At 48.8% G+C, this 23,706-nt stretch overlaps 1 protein-coding gene across 1 annotated transcript; it reads left to right on the top strand.

Moving 5' to 3' along the window:
• The first annotated feature begins 4,437 nt into the window (after positions 1–4,437).
• On the top strand, positions 4,438–19,890 carry CSRNP1 (cysteine and serine rich nuclear protein 1). The gene is made up of 5 exons (XM_074869380.1): positions 4,438–4,546; positions 11,391–11,586; positions 13,920–14,179; positions 14,550–14,846; positions 15,990–19,890. The coding sequence occupies exons 2-5, from the start codon at positions 11,415–11,417 to the stop codon at positions 16,971–16,973; spliced, it is 1,713 nt and encodes a 570-aa protein (XP_074725481.1). The 5' UTR covers positions 4,438–4,546; positions 11,391–11,414; the 3' UTR covers positions 16,974–19,890.
• The last annotated feature ends 3,816 nt before the right edge of the window (positions 19,891–23,706 follow it).

Raw genomic sequence — 23,706 nt, 5'->3', positions numbered from 1 at the left:
AAAAAGATGTGTTAAAAACCAAACCAACCTGGCTCAGGTTAAAGTGAAACAGATTTGGGTTTTTTTCCCCCCTCTCTCTTGAATTCACTTGTTAGAGGAAGGAGGCTTGGAGATGCAACAACATTGAGTCAAACTGAAATATTTCATTCAACCTACACAGGAAAACATCTTATACTGGTTGAGGGATATTTATCCTTCTGTGTAAGCTTCCACTTATTTATGTAGTAGTGCTTTTAGGTTGATTTTAAAACAAAAAAAATGGTGCTGCAAAAAGAAGACTTAGAAAGTTTTGTTTCAACTCCCCCTTTCTCTTTCACACACACGCAAGCATGGGCAGTTCAGGGTCAGAAATGTTCATCACCTGATTGAATTGCTAAATAATTTCTACCCTGCATGGGACTCTACCTCACAGTGGCTTTACTTTCATTAAAACTAATAAAAGCAAGAGAGAAAATGTTGTGACCCAGAGGTCGCTGGCAACATTACCAAGCGTTTTCCAGGATATCCCCTTTCCTTCATACCCTGGGTTTCATGCCAAACTCAGCTCGGGGATGGTGAGAAACGACCCTCCCTTCATCTCACAGGCACAGCATAGAGGTGGGGGATATTATGTCCTGGTCCCGTCACACTGAAGCTCTCCAGGTCCCTTGGGCTTGTGCGGTGAGGCCTCACTGGTGCCAGGACCCATTTTGGGCTCAGCAATGGGCGACTGCAGCTGCAGAGAGGGGGGCTGGTGGGTTGGCGGGGAGGCAGCAGCCGGCTGGGGTGTAGTCTCTGAGGCGGAGGAAGTGAGGAGCCAGTGTATAACCTGAACTTGGTCACCCTCGACCCAAACCCTGAAGAGGAAAGCCTGCACATATGACGTCTTCCTGTCAGGAAATATTAATCACGGCCATGTCCAAACATGGTAAACGAAACCTCAGGAAAACCGCTCCTTTGGTGATCGAGCACTGTGCATCGGCATATTCAGGAAGGCCATCATACCTCAAAGACAGCACCCACCCGTCATCAGGGCACCATCTGAAATTACATATTTCCTCTGCAATATCTGCATCTTTGAAGTAAACTCTTAACTCATTCCCCCTGTGCTCCTGTACGCCTGGGACCTGTCACCGTTGTTTCATGGGCTGGGGAGAGAGACACAGGGAGGAGAGACACGGGGGTGAAGCACCTGGAGATGAGAAGTGTGGGGCAACCACGGGGTTATGGACTTGCAACAAATACAGCAGCAAAATCGACTGCCCTCTCCATGGGAATCACTGACACACACTGGGGTAAGACCAAAAGCAAAAATCCTTGTGGCACTACTTTGCATGGTGGTATCACACTGGCTGCGGCTTTGGCGCTGAAGAGGACCTTTTTCAGCATCAGATTATTATTTTTTTTCCAACATTTTAGCCCCAGAGTTTGAAAGTTTTCACTGGTGAAAGGACTAAGGGTGAGACTTTCACAGCGGTCTAGTCTAAAAGAGCTGTACCATATCAAAGCTCTTACCTCGTCTTCTCCACTCTTCATGGTCAGACCAGGCACCTTCCAAAGAGACACCTGTGTTACAAAAAAGAAAGAAAAAAGATGAAAGGCAGCCCAAGAGGTTTACAAGTAAAATAATATTCCTGGAAAGAGGTACCAGCACCCTGACTCGTAGCAGTGTGGGAAGTGTCTGGGAGCTAAGGGGCTCACAATGGAGCATGGGGCTACGGTGCTTGGGGAAATCCCTTTACACCCCAGTCCAACCTTGTCCACCTTCTTGGCCAAGACAAATCCAACTTGACTCCATCTGATCTTGACTTGAAGCTATGGCAAGAGAAGGATCTAAGCGGGACCTCGGCGTAGGAAGAGGGTGAGCAGCCCCTTAGAGGCTGGATGCAGAGATGGAGTTGAGGAGACCCTGGTCTGGCCATCTTCAGGCTCCTCCATGGAGCCAGAGGAGACAAGTCCTCTCACCTCCGTGGACTTGGTCCTACACAGGGACTCCTGCAGCTTGGCTCTACCCAAACCCTGTGGGGTACAGCAAGGCTACATTTTGAAGAGAAGTCCCAAGAGCAGGCAGCTTCATAGCCCGGGAACTCTGACCATGACACTGGCTGTTGGCTCAGCTCCAGCTTGTGGGGTGAAAATCCAGCCAAGTAACAAAATTGAGCGATGCCAGGTCAGCCTGCACCTCGCCTACCACTGCAAGGGGTTTAGTCCCAGTGGCGCAGCTCTCTGAAAGCTCCTGGTCGTCAGTGGGAAGCATGTGGAGATCCTCAGCTGAACACTGCAGTGACCAGAGCTGGGGGGTGACCTGCTGCAGACTCCAGGACATCCCCCCCAATCCAGCCATGCTGGGAAACAAACTCCCCAAAACATTGTGTCTCTTGCTTGTGGGGCCTTTAAGCCTCGCTTAAAGGGCCAAAGTCACTTTCAGAGAACCCCTTTGGGGGACAACTCTTGCTTGTGGGGCTCAAAACTATTTTGGTGGTCAACCCTTGTCATGGGCCCCAAGTTCCTTTGGGGGGCCCAAATCCCCTTGAGGGATCAACCTTTGCCTGTAGGGCCCAAACAACTTTTTGGGATCGAATCCCTGTGGGTCCAAAATTCCCTTCAGGGCCCAAGTCTGGCTGCTATGCATTTTGGGGAGGGGGGAAAATACCTTTTGGAGTCCAAACTCTGCTTGTGTATCCCAAACCCCTCATGGGACCAAAACCCCTTTTGGGGTCCAAGCCTTGCTTGTGGTGCCACAAACCCCTGTAGGGCCCAAATCCCTTTTGGGTGCCAAGCCTTTTGTGTAGGTGCCAAATCCCCTTGGTGTTGAGAAACCCTTTTGAGGACCAAACCTTGCTTCTGGATCCCAACCACTTTGTGGGGCCAAAACTCTTTCAGGGGCCAGTTCTTGATTGTGGGCCAAGCCCTGCTTTTGGATCCCAATCCCTTGTGGAGGCTAAGCCTCTCCTGTGGGACCCAAACCCCTTATAGGGCCCAGATCCCTTTGTTAGGGTCAAACTTTGCTCAGGGGTTCCAAATCCCTGTGGGACCCAAATTCGTTTTGGGCTCCAAGCCTTGCTTATGTGTCCCAAATTCTTCATAGGGCCCAAAACTGTTCTGGGGCCCAAATCTGTTTTGGGGTCCAAGGCTGTCTGTGGGTCCCTGGCACTCTGCAAGGCACAAATCCCTTTCGGAGGCTTGTGGGTCTTGAAGACGTTGTGGGACCCAAATCCCTTTCAGGGCCCAGCCTGTTTGTGAGTCTCAAACACCTTGTGGTGCTCCAACCCTTTTCAGAGATCATCCCACGGTCATAGGTCCAAAAACCCATGTGGGACCCTAACCCACTGTGGGGCCCAAATATGTTCTCGGATCCAAGCTTTGCCTGTGGGTCCCAAACGCCTTGTGAGGAAGAAAACTCCTTGAAGGATCCAAATCCCTTTCAAGGGCTATGCCTGCTTGTGGGCCCAAATCCATTTTGGGGTACAAGCTGAGCTTGTGGGTCCCAAACCCCCTGTGGGACCCAAATGCATTTTGGAGTCCAAGCCTGCTTGTGGGTCCTCCATCCTTTGAGTCACCCACGTTCATTCTGGGGTCTAAGTTGTTCCTGAGGGTCCCAAATCCCATGTAGGGACCCAAACCCTTTGTGGGGTCCAAATCCCTTTCAGGGATTAAACCTACTTGTAGGTCCCAAACCCGCTGTGGTGGCCAAATCTGTTTCAGGGTCCAAATCTTGTCTATGGTTCCCCGACCCCATTGTGGGCTTTGAACACCTTGAAGCATCCAAACCTCTTATGGGGTCAATGCCTGCTTGGGGCTCCCTAGCCCTCTGTGAGACCCAAATCTGCTTTGAGGTCCAAGCCTTGCCTGTGGGTCCTCAAGCCCATGTGGGGACCCAAACACTCTGTGGGGTCCAAATCCCTTTCAGAGGCCAAGCCTGTTTGTGGGTCTCAAACTTCCTGTGGGTCTCAAACCCCTTGTGGGGCCCAAATCTCCTTTGATGCCCTGTTTTGGGGTCCAATCCTTGCCTATGGCTCCCCAACCCTTTGTGGGCTCTGAACACCTTGAGGCACCCAAACCCGTTATGGAGTCAATGTCTGCTTGGCAGTCCCAACCCGCTGTGAGACCAAAATGCACTGTGGGGTCCAAGCTGTGCCTGGGGGTCCCTGACCCCCTGTGGGTCCCCAACCCCCCGTGGGACCCAAATCCATTGCGGGGTCCAAGCTGTGCCTGGGGGTGCCCGACACCCTGTGGATCCCCAACCCCTCCAGGATCCCCCTCCCGCCGGCCTCAGCGCGGTGCTGGGGGCGGCACCGGCGGGCGGGACGGGGCGGGGCGTCCCCGAGGCCCTGACTCAGCGCCCCGCCCGGGGAGGGGGCAGGAAGCCGGGCGGGCCGGGCGCGCGCCGGCCCCGCGCCTGTCACCGCCTGCGTCAGAGCCCGGAGTTTTCCACTGACGAAAAAGGGCAGCGCGGCGCGGCGCGGCGTCAGCCCCGGCCCCGGCAGCGGCAGAGCGGGAGGCGCCGCGCCAGGCACCGCCGCTGCAGCCGGAGCCGCCGCGCCGAGACCCGCCGCCGCCGCCGCAGGTAGGGCCCGCGGGGGGGCAGCCGGCGCCGGCAGGGGGATGGGGCTGGAGGGCGGCGGCGGCCGCGGGGAGCGGGGCTTGGGGGGGGAGTCCGCCGCGGGGGAGGCTCGGTGCTCCGCCGGCCGGGACTGCGGGTCGGGGGCCGGTCAGTGTCCGGCGCGGTGCTCGGCCGTCGGGGGGTCCGGGGTCCGAGCCAGGTCGGTGCTTGCTCGCCGCGGGGGTCGGTGCAGTGTCCGGCGCGGTGCTCGGCCGTCGGGGGGTCCGGGTCCGATCCCGGCGCGGTGCCCCGCCGTCGGGGGGCTCCGTCTCGGTTCCCCGCCGTCCAGACCCGGGCAGGCGCGCCGCAGCGGCGCCGTCTGGCCGGGCTGCGTCTGCCCGGGGGCGAGGGGAGCCCGGCGGGGCTGCGGCTGGGGGTGGGGGGCCGGGGGCAGCGGGACCGCGCTCCCCGGGGTGGGGGGGGAGCTTTGCTCCTCCTGCACTTTCCCATCGACAGAAAACGTTGTGCTCTATATACATAGAAATACCTATATAATAATTTGGAGTAGCGCGGAGTTTTCCCCTTGTCAGTTAAGGCTCCGCTCCATCTTTACGGCTGCGGTTCCAATTTTCTGATGTTGAAAGAAAGGCGGGGGGGGCGGGGGGAGCCCTGCCGGCTCGCTCTTTCCCGGCTCTGCCCGGCTGGGGATGCTTTCCCGTCGCTACAGCAACACCTACCGACCGGCGCACGGATGGACCCACCGACGGACGGGGAGCAGGGCCCCGCCGCCTCGCGAAAGTAAAAACCGGCGCTTTTACAGCGCACCTGAGGGAAAAAAAACAAACAACGAAAAACCTCAAACCCAAAACTACTAAGTTTTCTCGGTGTTTTGGGTTTTTTTCCGCTGCTTGTGTGTGTGTCCCCCGGCATCCTTCAAAGTGTCTGTCACCTCCGAGTTACATAATGTCGCTGTAGGAAGAGGCTGACACATAGGGACAGCCCTTTCCTAAAGCAGCCCGGCCTGTAATGCCAACGCCTCGGTGGGATGGAGAGAAAACCCTCACGGCCATTTACAAACGTCAAAGTCGTGTCATTTGTTACAGAGAACTCATCAGCAATTGTGTTGTTTTTTTTTTTTTTTTTCCCCGCGAGAATTTTTTATTTTTCCTCTGCTGAGCAGTTTGCGGATAAGGCCTGTCAAGGTTGGGGGGTTTATTTTCGGGATGGTGAGTTTTGTTCTCTGCGCAGAAAGACTCTGCAGCTCTCAGCAAGCCTTTAATAATTCAGCGCAGGAAATGCGTGCGTATATATAGCAGGCAAGGTAATGCACAGCGTGTACCTACAGGAGGACAAATATGGAAACCTGGTGTGAATTATTCATGAGATGTAATCAAATAGAGGATTTTCCTAGACAAAGCACACTTCGCTGTTTTCATATTTATTACAGCACAATCTGCGCTGAGTATGTTTGAACCTCGTTTCATTTGGGCTGTGTCAGATAACCTTTAATGTATTTGCTAATGTTTCTTATTTACCTTTCAAGCTGTCAGGGAGAAATAAGGGCTTGATGATAGAAAAATCTGAGAAACCTTTTTCTTTGTGGCCTTCTGAAAATTAGTAGATGGAGTAAACGCTTCTGATGCTCTTCCCGGGGTAGGCATTTTGCCTGTTCAGTCTCTGGCAGGAGAATAAACTCGTGGTGCTATGAACTGATTCATGCTCCTACTCCGTGGCACGGGGTACTTTGGGTTTTGCTGTTGCATAGTAGGCAGAGGCTATTTTTAACCGGAGCAAGGTTATGAAACCTTAGACCCAGCTGGGTGAAAATAATCTGGTCTGAACTGGAGAGCACAGCTTGCGTGGCTGGGAACACGCGTGGGACTGTCCCCCAGAGGCTCCCAACGGGATGATCCCGCTTGCCTTGGCCCCGGTCAGCCCCGAAATTGGGAAGTGGTGTCATCGTGGAGGCTATCACAGTAGCGCTGGGGAAACCACTTAAGTAAATATGCAAAGAATTAAAATAGTTAAATGAACGAGCAGTGAATCAGTGTTGATAGCAATGTGATTATTAAGTAACCCAGAGGCGTTACTGGAATCACCGCTGCTGTTAGACATCAAATATCTGGGATAGCTCAATGGGAAGCTCAGCTCCGCACCAGTTTTTGGTGATACTCGCACCAAGGTCGCCAGACCAGCAATAAACAGCGATGTGCAAAATAAACACTGACCCCAGAAACTCCTCCCGGTTTGCTCTACAAGTCGCATTCAGAGTCGTACCTGGCTCAACTATGTGGTGGTGTTTTTTACACTAATATTTACTCCTGCTAGACCTGCACAGCCACTGCGGCTCTGGGGGAGGGAGTGGGAGCTGCTGTGACTCACGGCTCAGTAGAGTTGTTAACTCGCTCCCGGTGCCCGAGCTCTCGTCCTGGTGTGCCGGGAAGAGTCCACCTTGGCTTCCCGGGCTGCAGGCAGATGGCTGTGCTTGTAAAGTTGTCAAACCAGCTCAGAAAGTCACTGGAAAATAAATACTCCTACTGCATTGCTCTGAGGTTTGGGGGTTCTTCGGTGTTTGGTTTGGTTTTGTTTTGTTTTTTTTTTTTAAACCCAAATTGCTTTGCAGGAGAAAGTTTGCTTTCAATAGCTCATGCACAGATTTGGGATCCTTCCATTCTTTAGGATATTCCACCAACGGAAACCCCAAAATTTAAAATATCCTTGCTCGTAGGCGTTCTCCTGCAATACCATGGGAGTTGTGGCACAAGCAAATGCAGCCACTGGACTTGCTGGGAGAAATTTCCTTTGCCTTGCTTGCACTGCCCAGTGCAAAGCACATATACAGCCCCAAATATAACGCTGAAACATCTCTCCGTGCTTCTGCACAAAACCATGATGCCTCTTTGTGCAGTCTCTTATAAATAGATTAACTGGACACTGGTGGGGGTTTTAGTTGCCTTCCTCTGTGCTTGGCTAAACAAATGCCAAACCTTCTTAAATCTAAATGACTCGAAATATTTACTGTTGAGACGTCGTCCAAGAGGAGGATAGTTAAAACATTAATTCCTCGCATTCCAGTGTATTAGGGCTTTACCCTGCAACTTGCCAAGCACCAGAAATGGGACTTTGCAGATTTGATTCCCTTCCCCCCAACTAGACAGCCACCCCCCCCCCCCCCCAACTTTAATGCTTTTTTTTAAAAAAAAGAGGGAGAGAAAAAGAAAGGAATGCACATCTGGGCTAAATATTTGTTAGAAAGTATTCCCAGGATAGTGGGAGTTCTGGTGCCAGAGAGGAATTCCTGCGGGTTTGATCCATTGCATTATGTACTTGTTCCAAAAGCTGTTTTCAGTAAAATAGATGAGTAAGAAGTCTTAGCCAAGAACAGAATGTCTTTTTTGGCAACTAAAAGGAAGATAGGATTATTTTATTTCAGGTTATGTAAAAAAAAAAAAAAAGACAAGGAGAAGGTGGTAAAATCCTGTGCTCAGTGGTGCCTGCAGAGATTTGCAATGGCAAGCACAGATACATATATATATGTTATTTTTTTTTCATGCTGCTGTGCGCATTTTTGCAACCTCTTTGTAAGACATCAATGTGGATTTAAGATTACTTGCAGAATTACTGCAGTTAAAATATCCTCACTGCGTCTGAATTGGCCTCTGGATTTTTTTGGCTGAGCGGCCCGCAGTTTCAGCGACATGGCTATCAAGGCAGCATCCAAATCCCTGGAGTGAATTCTGCTCCCAAGTGCCAGGGCAAGGAGGGGAGAGGAGGGTCGTCTTTGCCTTGACAGCGAAACCCCTGTCTGGAGGATTTTTTTGGGATGGATACAGGCAGACACCAATGGGTGCAGCCCCTTTACACCGTGTATAGGTCCTGAGAAGGATTTAAAAACTTGACGTGGAAAACGTCGCAGGCATAAATCAGCAAAGAGAAAGAAGGCGTTACAGGGAAAAAAGAATGTGTTTTAGGTGGTGGGCAACAGGTTCACCAGCTTTTTCCCATTAATTGAGAATCATGTTTGCATGACACCTACTTTGCGTTAGCAAAACAATAGGTGTTTTGAATAAGACAGTGTGCCAAAGGGTGGGGGTTTTTTTTATGCATTTGGCTTATTCTTATGGATGGGAGATGCACACACCTCCATTCATCCTTCTGCCAGACAGATTGGCGATGATAGTATTTAAAAAAAAAATAATAAAATTGCACCATCTTATACACAGCTTGCCTTGGCTCTGGCTTGGTGTTTGTGTTAATTTGGTTAGCTTGCTTGAGGAAAATGCTTCATTTTTTCTTGCTGTGTGGCTTGGGGGGAGGTGACATGGCTCATGATGGGCGCTGTTGCGTTTACAGGTGACGGGAGCATCAGAGCTGCATTGCTCTGCAGCATTGTGATATCCAGCTTCTTGTTTCTCTGGGAGTCCTGCAGACCAGGTAAATCCCAGTAGAAATGAATGCCATGGGGGTTTTCTTTTTGGTCCGGGCCTGTGAGTTATCCCTGTTTCAGCTGTGTGATCTTGGCTGCTCCACCACTCCCCAGCGTCTCCCACGAGGCTTGAATGTGGTCCACACTGCATCTCTGAGGGCATTTGCCATTGGACATGTATCCTATGGGCTTTTTGGGGAGCTGTTTTCTCCCTCCCTTGGCTAGACAGAGGCATCCTTCACTGGCAACATTGGCGGTGGCCTTTGGAGCAGTGAGTGGTTGCTCTGCGGTGTGAACTGATGTTCTTTCAAGCCAAGTGTGGGATTTTTTTGCAAAGTTTTTGGCTGCTCTGGGTGGATGATGGGGTCAGTTGGGATGAGCAAACATCTAGCTGCAGCCCAGGCTTTGATTCGGACCCCTGCCATGGATTTGGAGGATTTCTTTGCTCCCGGGTGTTTCTTAAAGCAAATGTGAGACAGAGCAGAAGGCACCAAAAAAAAAAAAAAAAGATTTGTGAATGCAGCCAGGTAGCTGGTTTGGGCATCCTGGCTTGCCTGGGAGCTCTGCTTTTGTGGGGCACAGACAGGAAAGGGGTTAATCCAGGTGTCAGGTAGGACATGTGCTGCCGGGGCTGGAGGGTGGCCAAATCCACCTTCTCCCCATCTGTTTTGGATTAAGGCCAAAAAAACAACAGCCCCTCCGTGGCAAAACCACCTGCAGCTCTGTGGTGGAGGAGGGGGAGGGATGGAGGGGATTGCCTCTCCCCAGCCCCCAGGTTCAGGGAGCCGTGGTGGATGTGCTGGCCCCATAGGCGTGTATTGCAGTGGATGATTAACTTCTTCGGCCGAGGAACTGCTTCATCCAGGGATTTTTTGACCCTTTAGGGGACTGTTGTCTCCTGGGAAGCTGTTGGTAAACATAATTAACGTGGGCTGGCACAGGGCTTTGAAGGCACGGCGTGTGCTCCCGTCCTGCTATGTGTTACTGTGTGGTGCTGTCGAGATATTGCAAATCCCATCGTTGGGAGGTTTTGAAGCTGCTGTGGTTTCTGTGCCGCCTGCTCAGGGCTGTCAGGAGGGCGGGTTTAGTGAGTTTTTTTCTTTTTCAGAGACTTAAATTAACTTCAGACATGCAAAAGAGGGTGAGAAAGTGCTATGGTTACAAAGAACAAATTTGGCTGGTGGAGGAGTTTCAGCTGGCGGGAGGGGACAGGGATTGGGTGTCTGACACCCCCTGTACCTGCAGTGTCACTGTTCCGGGGCTGTATGTGTCTGTCCCAGCACCATCTGAATCTTAGGGATTCTCTAGGTTTTGTGTATTATCTCTGGATTTATTGAAGCACCAGGGTGGCTGGTAGCATCCCACATAGCTGGGGCTCTCCCCTCCTTGCTGGAGGGAGTTGCTGGGCTGGGCTGGGGCTGCATCTCTCCCACTGTGGTTCTGCCTTACCATCTGGTGGGATGGGGTCAAAGCAAGTCACTCCTCCAGCAGCAGCCTGGTTCTCAGCTTTGGGTATGGCTCACTGGCTTCAAAATAAGCTGGCGCCCACTTCTGCAGAAGCGGGAGCATCTGGTGTAGTGTTGCCGGTGTCTAAAAGGAGAAACAGTCCATCGTCTATGCAAGAGCATCCCAGGTTGGGTGGGCTCTGATCTACTATAGGTGAAGTGAGTAGTTTCTGTGCAATTTCAGGAGACAAAAAACCCCACAAACTTTATAAAAGCAAAGGTTAAAAGATGCAGCAAAGTTATTTTTGTTTTCTTTTTTTCTTTAAGATGAGCAGGGGGAAAGCATGCAGGAAATTTAGGAGTCTAGGCAAGTACAGAGCTCCTTTGTTTTTAATTATCTGCGTTGTTTTTAATTGCTACTATGCTTGATACATAACCCAGCCTAAACAAGAATAGCTTATTGAATGGGGGACTGACTATGAAAGGCACTGCGAGGAGAAGGGCTGTTCTTCACAGTTGATATATTTGTATTTCAGTGCTTCATTTAATAAGTCTGTTCCCCCAGGGGGCTGTAGCAAGTAAATCATGCCAACAGATTGTTCTCTGCAAACTGGCTTATTTTTGTAATTAGCAAGACGTTAAAGCTGTAACTGCATAGAAAGCGATCTGGATAAGGAGTTAAGGTAAAAGAATTAGTAAGCAAAATGTAATACTTATTGTTTGATAACATTTGTGTTGATTGAATTGGTTTCTGAACAGTTTGTTGTCTGTTATAGTTTGTTTTTCTGCAGCATTGTAAAATGAGAGAAATTCAGCAGGTGTGCACAGCGAAGGCGGTAAGGTGTGTTTCTTTGGGGGAGCACTTTTTGGGAATCATACCTGCGTGGCCAGGTGGACCTGGTAGAGAAGCCTTGCTGGAGGTTAAAGTCATCCTGCTCATCACCAGAAACTGCTGGTATTTCCCTTGCTTTATTTTGCTTTTCTCCTTTGTTTCCAGTTATATGAAAAATACAGTATAACCATGAGTGGAGTATTGAAAAGGAAGTATGAAGAGCTGGGGGATGACAGTACCTACTGCTCCTCCTCCTCCTGCTCCCCCCTCTCCTCCTCTGCGTCCTCAGGCTGGGAGTCGGATGAGGAGAGCTCCCATGGAGAGCCCAAGCCCAGCTCTGCCTTAACGCCCAGCTTCACCCGTGAGTATCTCCAGCAGCCCCTTTCCTGGGATCAGACATCCCTCTGCATGGGTTTTTTGTTGCGTGGTTGTGGGTTATCACCATGCAGAGACCCCCTTGGAGCACAGCTTTAGGGGTGGCAGTGGCTGTAATGCCAGCTCCCTGTCATTACACCAATTTATCTTGTAGGTTTCCTCAGGGTAGTCTTCCTCAGCCCGTCCTTCCAGCATTTATCATTCCTTTATAATGTTTTTGCTAAAGTCCAAATTTCCAGGAGTAGAAACTGAAGGACCTGGGTGTGCAGAGGCATGCAGGTGCCTCCAAGCCAGTGCTGTAGAACCATCCTGCCATCCCTCAATCCCCTGTCAAGCCATTCCATAGGCAAAAACTAAACAGACAGCAAAGGCCATAACACTAGTTTTTAAAAATGATTAAGCAGTGGCGTAATTACCATTTCAGAACTCATTTCCTAAATTGGGTACTTTGCCAAAGAACATGACACGTTTGACATTGCCTCTGCTGTTAGTACAGATAAATGCTATTTTGTTTTTCCAGCAATGTCAGTTTTGAGAGCTTTTAAGAAAACACACAGAAGACAAGGTTGTAAAATCCTTTATCTGCCATGTGAAGGGAAAAATAAAAAATACAATAGGGGAACATCTTCACAGAGGAGTAATAGTCCAACCTAGTAAATTATACTGATCACCCACAGTATGTAGCAGTTAAGGTCCACTTGGTAGACATACACAAACATGCAGTGGGCTGAAAAGGCTTTAGAAGTCTTGTAATAATAAAGAGTCTCATTCTTGCTTGTCTTCCCAGGTTTTGTGACAAAACAATGAACTTCTTGTATTCTCTGGCTCAATTGGAAAAGGGTCAGGAATGGGAAAACAATTTCGGAGGAGGGGTGCGGGGAGAGAGAAGCAAATGCCAAAGTGCAGCAGCTTATCTGATAGATGATCGCGGTGGTTAACTTGCCTTTTGATAAAGAGCTAATGTTTTAGAAGATTGAGTCAAGGTTATTATGAAAATGCAACGTGCAGTGCAAAGATATCATCAAAGTGACTGCAGAGCCCAGTGTGAAACCCCCAGCTATTTAGCAGAAGCTGCTGACGCAGCTGGGTGAACGCTATTTTTTTTTTCGTATGAAACTGAAATGCTATATTTTGGCAAATGAGACTTGTGAAATGTGGGTGCAGCTAACTGCCCGGTCTCACACTTTCCCAGCCTTTGGGTCCAGCCAAACCGAGCCCCTTGGGTTTTCGGCAGTCCCATAGTTGACTCCCATAGAAGGGCTGCCTGTGCCTCTGCCATTCCAAGTGTGGGGCTTGGATCCCAGCTCTGCGGGAGTCATCCATCCTTTCTGGGTTATTGTTTTCCCATATTCTCCATGGTGGCAACCATATCCATGCACCAGCAGAGAATGGGACTGAAAAACCCCACGACTGAATTTGTGCATAGCTGATTTTCATTCTTGACGTGCTCATGCAGCAGAAAAAGCAGCTCTGTAACCCCATACTGCTGCATTTTGCTTTGCTTTCCATGGCCAGCTACTTCGTGGAAACTCTTTGACTCTGAAACTGCCCTGGCTAATTAGTCCACCTCCATCTGCTACGTTTGCACATGCAAATGTGCAGAACCAGGTATCTCTGGAGAGGCTCTGCTTTAAATGGTGTGTAGCATGTTTCAGCAGTTTAAGATAAACCAGAGTCATGTACTGCTATGTTTACCCTGGGATCACCTGCATAAAGATTAGCATCTTTGCAGCTGCTCTCAAATGAGTTTCTTGAGAATAAACTATAGATTCATAGTTCCTCCAGTGAATGGTGAAAGGAAGTACCAGAAAAACAGCCATTTCGGCTATTTTCTGCCCTGCCACAAAAAGTGGAGCCACACAGCACTGGAGTGTTGGTGTTCTGACATCCCAGGAGCAGACCATGAGCTCTGGGACGTGGGGCAGGGTGCTTGGGTTTAGAGAAAGACAGGCATGTAGGATGGTTTGTTACTTGTTCGTTATGCTCTGCTGCACGTGAAGAATAAGCAAATGTATGTTTCCTGGAGGAAGTCAAGCGGGAAGGAGAAGCAGCAGCCGTTTCTTAGGGTTGAATCTGATCAGTGACTCCAGTGCATCGAGACTTGGCTTAGTTTCCTCTCTATCCTCATCCCACCTTTGAAGCATTAGATCCTGAAACACCAGAAGCCATCAAGCAATGCTGTAACCCTGTCCCATCATCTCCCTGTTGAGAGAGTAATTGCAAGTTTGTAATATTTACGGCCTGTTTTTGTAATATTTCTATCCTGTCTGCAGGATGGCAGTACTAACTTTGTGCTTTTTTTTCTTCCCCCATTTTTAGCCACGTCTATCCTGAAGAAATGCAAGCGACTAAAGAAGAACAATGTGGAGTTTGACCGGGTCACTGTGTTTTACTTCCCACGCTGCCAGGGGTTCACGAGCGTGCCTAGTCGTGGGGGCTGTACCCTGGGGATGGTGAGCAAACACAGCTCCTCCCGGCAGTTCACGCTAGCAGAGTTTTCAAAGGAGCAGGAAAATATTCGTCGGGAGAAACTCGAAGAGAAATTAAAAGAGGAGAAGTTGGAAGCATTGAAATGGAAAGTGAGTAGGAGCATGGGGCTGGATTGGTGAGCAGCTGGTGGATATCATTAGTTAATGTCCAGTTTTTAGTAGGAGCCTCTCTGAGACCTGGGGGCATCGGTCCTTAACCCTGTTTGTGTGTCCAAAAAACACAGGCTCTGATGTGGGGCTTTCAGCTCAGTTCTCCACCTTTGAAAAGTGATGAAAAAGATATTGCACTCCACATGTCAGGTGTCTGTCAGGTGTTTGGGGGCTCTGACACAGATGATGGTCCTGGGGTCAGCCACCATAGGGGGCAGATCTTTCCTTTCTTGTTTCTCCTGGCCTGGGGGTGCTGATGGTGCTGTGTCTGCAACAGGTCCCTAATGCTTTGCCCATTTTTTGTCCTTAGCTAACCATGAACGGCACGAAGGAGTCGGAGGAGGCCAACCAGCTCACCATTGAAGACATCTCCGACGATGACATTGATGTCAGCAACGTGGACCTGGAGGATGGCTTCTTCCTCCAGCCCTACCCCGCCAAGAAGAGACGCGCACTGCTGAAAGCCGTGGGGGTGAAGAAGATCGACAAGGAGGAGAAGCGGGAGCTGCACAACATCCGCTTGTCCCGGGAGGACTGTGGTTGCGACTGCCGGGAGGTCTGTGACCCAGAGACCTGCAGCTGCAGCTTGGCGGGCATTAAATGTCAGGTACTACTCTTGCCTCTGGGCATGGGGGAAAAGTCGTGACTCCATCTTATGTGTATGTTAAAGCAGAGGGGTTTTGAGCAAGCAGGACAAAGTTAGAGCAGCCTGTAAAATGCATCTGTTCCCACCGCACTCGGAGCGAAGCAGGCAAGAAAAGCTTTTGGAGATGCTCCCCAGGTGGCAAGGGAGACGCTGCTCGAAAGCCTCCACTTCCCAAATCACACATGCAGCTGTCCCTGCACTGCCACTGCAGCAGTGGGGATGTGCCCGAGCCTGCAGCGTGAATGCACCCATCCTGTCCATCCCCACGAGACCTGTACCTGCTTGGTCTCCTGTTGAAGATGGGCCACGTGGGAATGTCTTTGCAAACTAAAGCTTCTTGCTTCTCATGCAAGGCTGCAATTTTTTTTCCTCCTCCTAGTTTTATTTTTAATTTTATTTTCCCTTGGTGTGTGTCACAACTCCCAGTGCTCTCAGGCAAATGTGGGAGTGTCAGCTGAGCATCAGCCCACAGCTTGCTGTGCAGACCACCTGCAAAGTGGGATAATCCCTCTGTATTCAATTAGGTTGTTATATTTTTCATTTCAGTTTTTACAGATGCCTGCCCAGCTGTGTTTGGGGAGCCATATTCCCTCTTCTGAGTGCCGCTTGCTCCCTCCATGCCGTGGTTGCAGGCTGGGGGTGGTGTAGGGTGGGTGTTCACAGGCAGATGGGTGCTCCATGTGTGTGACACAGCCCCCCTCTAGTGGCTGCTGCCAAGGGGGACATAAAGGTGCTGCAGGTGCCTCTTGGGCAACTTGTCCTTATCTTGGCAAGGGGCAAAAGCTCACGATATGGATCAGGTATTAAATACCATGGTGCAATATATAAAAACTCCTGTTTCCCCCCTTATGTCTCCTTTTGGAGCGTTATATTTTGCTTTTTTTGGAACTTTTAAACTTTCTTCAGTTGTACTGAAATCCAACTCTTTTTTATGACAACCCTTCAAAAGAGCAGGGTGTCTTTTATTATTTTTGTTTTTTCCGTCTGCTTTTAAACCCCTCAGCCGTTACGTGGTTTCTCAGGGTGGGTGAGTCATGGGCAGTTTCGATTTTCTGCCGCTGAATTTGGTCCTAACCCTCCCAACTCTGCTTATCCCCATGCCAGATGGATCACACCTCCTTCCCCTGTGGCTGCACCAAGGATGGCTGCGGCAACACCGAGGGCAGGATCGAGTTCAATCAGGCCCGTGTGCAGACCCACTTCATCCACACCATCATGAAGCTGGAGCTGGAGAAGCAGCAGCAGAGCAGCGAGAAGGTGGCGGAGGCCGAGCCCCCTTTTCGGGAGAGGCTCCCGTCGCTGGGATGCGCAGTGGGGAAGGGCTCCTTGGAGGAGCGTGCGGTGCCGCTGGCACCTGCCTTCCAGTTCAGCCCCGACCTGGAGGCCCTGGGGGAGAACAGCTGCAGCAGCGACATGACAGACTCCTCCATCTCCTCCCATCCCAGTGAGGACCTGGAGGAGTCCTATGAGAGCCTCCCCTCCGACAAATCCCAGTCGGATGTGGATGATGATGGCTTGGCACGCATCCTCCATTTCAACGACTCGGATGCTGAGGAAGAGGGGGGCCACGGCCAGGATGACCTGAGTTGCTTCCATCCCACCGACTTCTTCATCGAGGACCACAGCGGCGAGGCCAAGCCTGTCCCTGGCCACTTGTCCCACCTCTCTGAGTGCCTGGACGAGAACGCCAACCAGGATGGCGGCGGTTTGCTGGAGGATGCTGCCCACGCGCGGTGCGATGGGCTGTCCTGCTGCGCCTCATCCCCAGCTGAGCCTTGCTCCAAGAGCTACGCCGACCTCAGCCTTTCCTCTGACTCCTTGGATTTCTTCCAGTCCTTCTCAGACTATAACTTGGGACCCCTTTACAACTCCTTAAAGGAGTATGAGAACCTCGATAACTTCTCAGCGTTACAGTTTCAGTTGCCTAATTTCCCTGGCTTCCCACAAGCTGGAGATCAGGGCTCCTGTTTCTTGGAGTCCCTCATTGGTTTGTCCGAATCTGTCCCCGAAACCCCGGCCCCTTTCACAGACAATCAACTTTTGGAGGATGCCATCAAGTCATCGCTGATGGAGACAGTGAAAGTGTGAAACACCCACGTGGGTTGGGTGGCAAGGACCGGCGCCAGAAGGAAAACTGAAGAACAGTCGGACAGGCAAACTTTCACTGAAAGGATGATGTGCTACTCAAAAATAAGGAGGAAAAAAACAAACAAAAAAACTTTCTAAGCAAACTATTTTTGGTCTTTATAGAACATGGACGTTTTGACATACTGCAGCTACAATCAGTTCTCTCACTGTTTGTGCAAAAATTTCTAAACTTTCATGATGGGGTGGGGAGGGAGGGAAAAAAGACTTTCATGTATGAATTTCTTTGTGTTTTGTATGAAAAGACCTGTTGAGAAATACTCCTCGCTAATGTTGCCAGTCGTACACACAGCCCCTTCTAGAAACGTTTCAGTGTTGCAGGAACTTCTTAAGACAACTTTTTGAAGCTGTATTTATTGTGAAAATTTGTGGTTTGCGTAAGAGTTAGCCCAACACCCTCTTACGTTTAATCAGACAAGGTTTACAGAAGTGATCCATACACTATATACATAATCATTCTTCATCTATTTATTGCAAATTCCAGAATTTAACTAGCCACCGAAGCTTGAACTAGCATGAAACCTTATTTAAATTGGTAATACCTCAGATGTATTATGTGTACAATCATATTTTTTTGCATAATATATCTGTATTTATTTATTTCCTATCTGTAGTACATGAATAGCACTGTGGTTTATCAGTGACCTGGAAGGGCAATCAGGTCTTCAGCAGCACCCATCCTAAAGATGACCCTGTTTTCTCTGAGTCTGAAAGATGTTGGATGTTTGGTCTTCACTTCACATTTCTAAAAGAGCTGAATGCAAATGGGTGGGAGGAGGGGGGTGGGGGAAATGTTCATACAACATCCTTTGGTTTCTATCAGCCCTCTAGCAGATACGATGGTGGTGTCTGATATCCATCTCCATAATATCACTATGAAGAGCAAAACAAGCAAAACCTTCAACTATTCAAGAAATATGAACTAACTCTTATTTAAACAAAAAAACCCCAACCCTTTTCATAAGTTATTTCATAATTTATTGAATTTCCAAAGGATTGGCCATGAGACCTTTTCCAATCAATTATGGTGCCTGAATATGCAGAGGAACCGTGGTGGCGGGGGGGTATGTAATAAGAAGGACCTTTGCAGCCCTGGGGGGTGCTTTGGGAGAGCAAAACGAACAACAGCAACACTGTGCTCATGTTCCTCAGCAAGTGCTCCTTAGGACATCCCAACGTCAAGGGTATCACAGCTCCAAAGTCTAGTGGGTCAGACTGTTTATACTATTTATTTTTATATAGGTAAATCGGGTAAATCAAGTAAAATAGATGGATATGAAGGTTATGGGGTTATTTATCCTTTGAGTACGGTTTTAGAGGGAAGAAAAACTAATTCCTGAAAACAAAGCTGAAAAACTTGAAGGCTTTTGTGTTTTAAAATGAGAGAAATCATGTTTAGGAAGGATATTGGAGGCCCTCTTGGCCTTTTGCTATTTAAATCAGTCTGAGAACATGACACTATTTGGCCGTGAGATGTAATTGGACATAAAATCTGTATGTCAGTGATACACTAAGTGCCTACGCCAGCGTTATTAAAAAAAAACAAAAGGCTTTAAAACCTACCGGCTTTAACTCCCCCTTTCAAAAATGTGAGATTTGGTGATTCAAGTGATTCCTGGGAGGAGGTGGCAGCTCTGACATCCCAGCCCTGCTGCCCTGAGAGCGGCATGCTGGGAGGAGCTCCTGGGGTGTGCAGAGGCACCCAAATGGGGGGGGAAAAAACCCAAAATACGGATTTGAGGATTTTTCCATTGGCTGAACTGTTTATATCCCCGACGACAGGGATGGTGCTTTTGGGTACCTGCTATTTGACAGGTGCCTCGTGCAAACCTGCTGGCAGTTTAGGAAACTTCTGGTGTACGAATATGACAAAGGCTGGGTTGTTTGGTTTTTTTTAAAATCATTATTATTACTATTTAATTTTACATCTTCTCTGGTATTGAGCCAGTCAACTTAGAAGCGGAGCTGACCTGCCGCGGCTGTGAGCGGGTGCTCACCCACGCTCGCTGCCACATCCTCCTGCGAAGCATCGCCCCCGGGGACCTCCCCGCTGGGCAGGAGGGCGACTGTAGGAATACTACTGGCAGATGGAGGATTTTCTGGAGATATATATATATATAATATTATTATTTTTTGTTGTCGTCGTTTCTTTAGACTGAAAAATCCCCTTCAGTTATCTCCTAGGTGGTAGTTTCTATCCTTCAGACTGCATCAAAATTACTGACAGTTGAAAGTCTGGTACCGTTCTGTATTTATTGGCACTAATATATTTTATAACATTCCTAGGTTTTCTGCATATATATGTGTTTTTATATATATATAAAATATATCCATATATATACAAATATGTATGTCTATATATGTATATATTTTATATATATACACAACATTTTTTTTAAATGAATGACAGGGATAGACGCCTGCCTTTGTGGATTTTTTCTATAATTTATTCTTTTTATTTGTGTTGGTGCCAAAAAAAAAAAAAGATTTTTTTATCTTTTTTTTTTTCCAGGGCACTGAATTGTAAATATATAATTTTTTTTTCTTCTCGGTATCTGTGTAAAAAGTTGCCTGTTAAACAGTTTAAAAGCTGGGTATTTATTGACACAATCTGTAATTATCTAATGTATTGATTGAAACAGTTTGGTTTCAACATAGCTTTATTTTAGCTTTCTTTGTGTATATATTGTGATTATGTTGCTTAAAGGTACAAGTTAAAAAAAATGCTTTATTTTTACCTTATCCATTTGCATTTGTTTATAAAAAAGCATATTTGTCTACAGCTGCTGTCTCTCATTTCATCAAAGCAATATGAAGAAATTTCCATTACACTTTCAATAAAAGAATTTTGAATACGGCAGCATCTTCACCCTGTTTATCCTTTACTGTGGCTCAAAAATTTGGATGACGAGTGTGTACGCTGCATTATATGTCATAGTTGTCCCTTTTTTGTTTTTGGCTTTTTTGACTCCTTTTTGAAGCTAATGGATGCCCTGGGATTCCCACCCCAAGTTTTGAGATGAAAGCATCCTACCAGGGCAGAAGCAGTCCTTGTCCCAGCCTGGTGTCCTCCAAGGGGCTTCTCCTGAGCTTGGGGATGCCCACTGCTTTTCTCACCCACCCCCAAAAGCAGCCCATGGAAGAGCATCCCCATGCCCTTGCATTGGGGAAAGGCACGTGGGGAGCTTGGGAGGCTCAACACCAGCATGGGGCCAGTCCCATAGTGGGAAACCAGCCATAGGGTCGGTCCCCAGAGCGAAGGGGACCTACTGCCTGGAGGAGGCATGGAACCGAGGCAGCTCATCCATCCCTGCAGAGCCCTGCTTCACGCACAGCAGCTGAGTACGCAAAGGGGAGGACTTCCCAGGTAGCCTCCAAGGTGTCCCCAGGTCCATCACAGCCTTCATGTCACCGTGACACTGAAACGTAGCGGGGAACACTAGCAAAGCACATGGGAGAGAATCTTGGGGCAGCTGGAGATGCATGAGGTGTGCCCAAAAGTCCCTCTGAGTTCATCCAGAGACAGGTTTCTTCACAGATAAGCACCCAGTGCCAGCCTCTGCTTTCAAATTTTAAGCTGAACTGGCACATTTTGGCTGGGAGAGTCTGGGCTGGCAAGACTGGTTTTTCCCAGGGCTGGAACTAGAAGGGACCTTTTTGGTGATTTGCTTAATTAATTTGAGGGCAAAAATGTGATGCAACATGTTGGCTTGTGGATGGTGGCTGCCCCTGTCCATGGGACAATGGAAAAGACAGTGATGATGGCAGCATCTCCATCACCAAGGAACATATAGGAGAAATCTTGGGAAACCCTTGGGAATCCCTGGAATCCTCTTTCACTCATGGGCTAAAAACTGTTTCTTATCACCCCATGGCACCCCTGGGACCTGGAAGGTTGCAGCCAAGAAGAAGCATCACCATGATCTTGCACCACAGGGGAAAAGCAGAGAAAATACGCTTGGTCCTGGCAGCAGCAGGGAAATAAGAGGGTGAGGATGTGAGCCAGCCCATGGTGCAACAGAAAAGCTGAATAAATCCCAGAAACCTGGATGGGGAAATGCACACCTGTCCCATGGGCTTGCATCTGGCAGCACAGGCATAAATCATAACCACTGGCATTGACCTGAAAGCAAAGGAAGTTGGCCTAAGAATGCCATTGTCTAGTTTTCCACCGGGAATCCATTTTTAAAGGTTGCCATCTGCCCCCAGAGCAGAGAAGCTCAATTAATTGAATAAACTATTTGTTACAAATTATTTGCTGGGCCGTAAAAACAGCAATACTGAAAGAGGCCCATCTGTGGCTGTTCTGCAACATGCAGTGAAGCCCGACTCCAGTTTTCCCACCAGAAGGATGTGTTTAGTTGTGTTTTCTTTTTTCTTTTATGGGGTTTATGCCTATGATTCCCTCTTATATTAATTATTTTCTGATTGGGAGGGGAAGAGCCCCCAGCATATGGCTCCAGCTGCCTCACTGGTGGGTTTTCAGCTCACAGTGATGACTTTGCACTGTGCCCCAGCAAAGGGCATCGTGGTGGCCAGGGGACAAGGGACAGTGCTGAAACATCCCCAAGGTGCTGCATCCCATCAACCAGCCTCCGGCACAGGCATCTCCATGGGGAAATGGCAGAGTTTATCACAGCCTCTTTGTGCCAAGGGGAGTTCATGTTTACTTTGAAGAGCAAGGCAGGAGAAGCCCTGGAGGATTTTCCCCAGCTGGCTGGGGATTGTCTCTCTGAAAGGTGCTGATGTTAAAGCTATGGCCACTCAACTTTTACAGGGCTGCATCTTAAAAGGGGTGAAACCTACACAGGTGCAACCCTCAATTTGCTCCCTGGCCATGGCAGGGTTGAGGCAAGCTGACTTTCTGCACACACGAGGATGGATGTGCCCCAGTCTGGTGACAGAGAGCTGGGACACACACCCCATTTGACAGCAGGCAGTGGTGCTCCTTCCCATCCCTGGGACTGGGTGATTTACTGACCCCAATTAAACCTGTCTGTGTACTTCCCACCTTGCTTAGGGCTTCATCACCCTCTTTTATTTTCATTTATTTTCTTTTTTACCTTCATACAGCCACCCTGTATGCCTTGCTTGTAACACCTAGAGGCACAGAATTACTCATCGCCCACTTTCGTTTCATTTTTAGGTGTCTACAAGAGTTGAACCATGCGTGCAGTCACCAGACTAAAAAGCAATTCTCTCCGAGTGGCAGAGCAGCCTCCGGAAAAAGGATGAGTCATTTGACGACCCACGGCCGGTGGAGACGGGCTGTGACACGAGGCTTGGCTCCGCCAGACCTGGCGCCATGCGGGAATGAGACACCCAAGGACTTTTCTCTGCAGAAACAGCTATAAAATGACGGGTAGGATGGACTTTATCTCTGTCAGAGAAAAAAAAAACAACCCAGGAGGTCCAGGGCAAGGCACGGTCAGGGGTGTTGGCTCTGCAGCAGCAGGGGCATTTCCGTAGGGCCAGATCCTGCATGCAAAGGGCTTATGCCTGCTTTGGAGGCAGGAGCATTGGGAAAAAAAACCTTTTCTCATCATGTGTCTGGTTGATTGAAGAAAAAGGCAGTTTTGCACTGTGTGACCAAGCAGCATGACACTACAGGGTGTAAGGTTGCCTCAAGCCTTCTGCAAAGGCAATAAAAGCATTCCAGGTGATACCTCTGCATCCCTGCTGGCTTCAAGACTTCGGTCACTGTAACAGGCACTTTCTCTGCCTATGTACGTGCATTTTCCATAGGATTGAGCTTGTAGGTGCTGAGATTTTTAACTCAGAGATCACCTTGGCAATCATTGACACATTCCTGTGGCCCATTTGAGTTTTAGTCTGTCAATGCTAAGGGATGGGGAAAAAAAAGTTCAGCTGTTATTCCTTATTCTTTGAGGTAACGACGTTCAATGTCACAGAAATGCTCATAGCACTATAAGGAAGTGTCCTCTCCACCAAATCAACCCAAATTACATAGCAAAATAAAAGCAGCTTGATTTCTGCACCATGTGAGGGCCCCTCTGTGGTCATAATCTCTGGAGGAGCTGTGAGTCCTCAGTATCTGGGGAAACAGATGATGTTAATGCACTGAATAAATTTAAGTATTCTGGCTTTGGTGTCTTCCCTGTGTAAAACAGCAAAAATTCCTGTGTTGCCAGAGCGCTGGCTAAAGTGAGACTTCAGGTAAGCAGTTAAAAGAGAGAACTAAGTTTTCTCCTTCACAGCTATGACCATTAAGAGTTTTCGGTGATGCTTAATCCACAGTTTCCAGCAGCTTGTTTTAATCCTCTAAACCTGCTGCTGAGTGAATGGCAGTATTGCCATCTACTGGGCAGCTGCCTCCTTCTCCCAGCCTCTCAGTGCTGCCCAAATTGCTCTTCGGCAATGGTTGTCCTCCTCTGTGGCACCAAAGACACCATGTATCTCACTGAAATATCATATTAAAAACCAGCAAAATAAGGCTTAAATGGCCGGCTTGGGTGTGGAGGAGAGGTGGGGATGTCCCGGGGCTTGGTTGTGTTTCTTCACCTGGCCTAGCACACACATCCACAGCTGGAGGAAACCATCTCCAGAAGGTAAATGCTCAAAACCCCCCAGAGATGCACCTACATTTTGGCCAGGGAAGCTGAGTGAGGGACCAAAATGACTGTGGCTGGACATGCCCTGGCTCCATCACATCAGT

Source organism: Strix uralensis, chromosome 1 (genome assembly GCF_047716275.1).
Source record: "Strix uralensis isolate ZFMK-TIS-50842 chromosome 1, bStrUra1, whole genome shotgun sequence".
NCBI classification, from domain to species: Eukaryota; Metazoa; Chordata; class Aves; order Strigiformes; family Strigidae; genus Strix; species Strix uralensis.
The sequence above is the reverse complement of the archived record's forward strand: the minus strand, read 5'-3'. Positions and strand labels throughout refer to the sequence as shown.

What these genes read in the sequence shown, in the direction of transcription:
- CSRNP1 (XM_074869380.1), top strand. Translation starts at nt 11,415, where the DNA reads ATGAGTGGAGTATTGAAAAGGAAGTATGAAGAGCTGGGGGATGACAGT. An exon ending in CTTAACGCCCAGCTTCACCC is followed by an intron (nt 11,587 to 13,919) that starts GTGAGTATCTCC and finishes CCCCATTTTTAG; the next exon opens with CCACGTCTATCCTGAAGAAA. An exon ending in TGGCGGGCATTAAATGTCAG is followed by an intron (nt 14,847 to 15,989) that starts GTACTACTCTTG and finishes TCCCCATGCCAG; the next exon opens with ATGGATCACACCTCCTTCCC.